The sequence below is a fragment of the Aptenodytes forsteri genome, unplaced genomic scaffold (genome assembly GCF_000699145.1).
Source record: "Aptenodytes forsteri isolate BGI_AS27 unplaced genomic scaffold, ASM69914v1 Scaffold847, whole genome shotgun sequence".
Lineage (NCBI taxonomy): Eukaryota > Metazoa > Chordata > Aves > Sphenisciformes > Spheniscidae > Aptenodytes > Aptenodytes forsteri.
The window spans coordinates 60566-61409 of NW_008794623.1; the positions used below are offsets into that span (position 1 = coordinate 60566).

Consider the following 844-nt stretch of genomic DNA (forward strand, 5'->3'; position numbering starts at 1 on the left):
TTAGCATGGCCCACAGCTTCCTCGGCTGTAGGTGCTGTACGGGCGGTAAGAGTATGGGCTACAATTTCCCCTCCCCAGTGACGAGTATCCAGAACTGTAAGACCTGCTGTAATTGCATGCACCCCCATAACCATTTGAGCCTCCAAAGAGAATGGAGCCCCTTAAGCCAACAGCATTTCCGTAGCCCCTGTAACTAAGACAGCCCCCGGAACCAAACGGGCGGCCAACGCCGAGTGGTCCACAGCTGCCCACGATGCTTTCCTGTGGGCAAGAGCTGAGAATTGGTCCCGGGAAAGTCAGGACAACGGGTGGTGGGTAAATCACAGCTCTGGAGTCATTGCAAGATGTCACGCACAGCTCGTTGCAGGCATTGGCCAAGGGCTGAGGGCAGGTCACCTCACACAGGCTGCTGTATGGTATGCACAGGTCTCCGCAGTAAGACATCGCTCTGGAAAGCAGGTAGGTCTGAAACACAGGGAGGAGATCAGAATAACACCTGATCCCTTGCAATTGGTGCACAGCTCCTTGCAGTGAAGGCTGTCACCCACCAGTCCCTTCCTGCACGAGGGATGAACATACTACATGAGTGACAGAGAAGCTTGGAGGGCAGCTGGGTGCTCTGCTAAGGCTTGTGGATAGATTGCTTTCTCTAAATAGCCAGCCTAAAAAAAAAAAAGTTTCATCCTAATTCCAAGCTAGACCTGATTCTTTCTGTTTCAAAATATTGTTAGAAATTCTGGCTACTTCAGAGCTCGGCAGAAGCACTAACTCAGCACAGCTGTGTGAAATTTCTGTGGTCATGCCTGGAGCCAGTGCAAAAGCAGAAGCCTGCCTTCAGGAGCTC

The 844-nt window shown here is 51.8% G+C and overlaps 1 protein-coding gene across 1 annotated transcript; it reads right to left on the bottom strand.

Annotated features, from left to right (window-relative positions):
• On the bottom strand, positions 1 to 444 carry LOC109279295 (scale keratin-like). Its single transcript, XM_019470481.1, has one exon. It carries the CDS (start codon positions 442 to 444, stop codon positions 1 to 3), a length of 444 nt encoding a protein of 147 aa, XP_019326026.1.
• Positions 445 to 844: the final 400 nt, after the last annotated feature.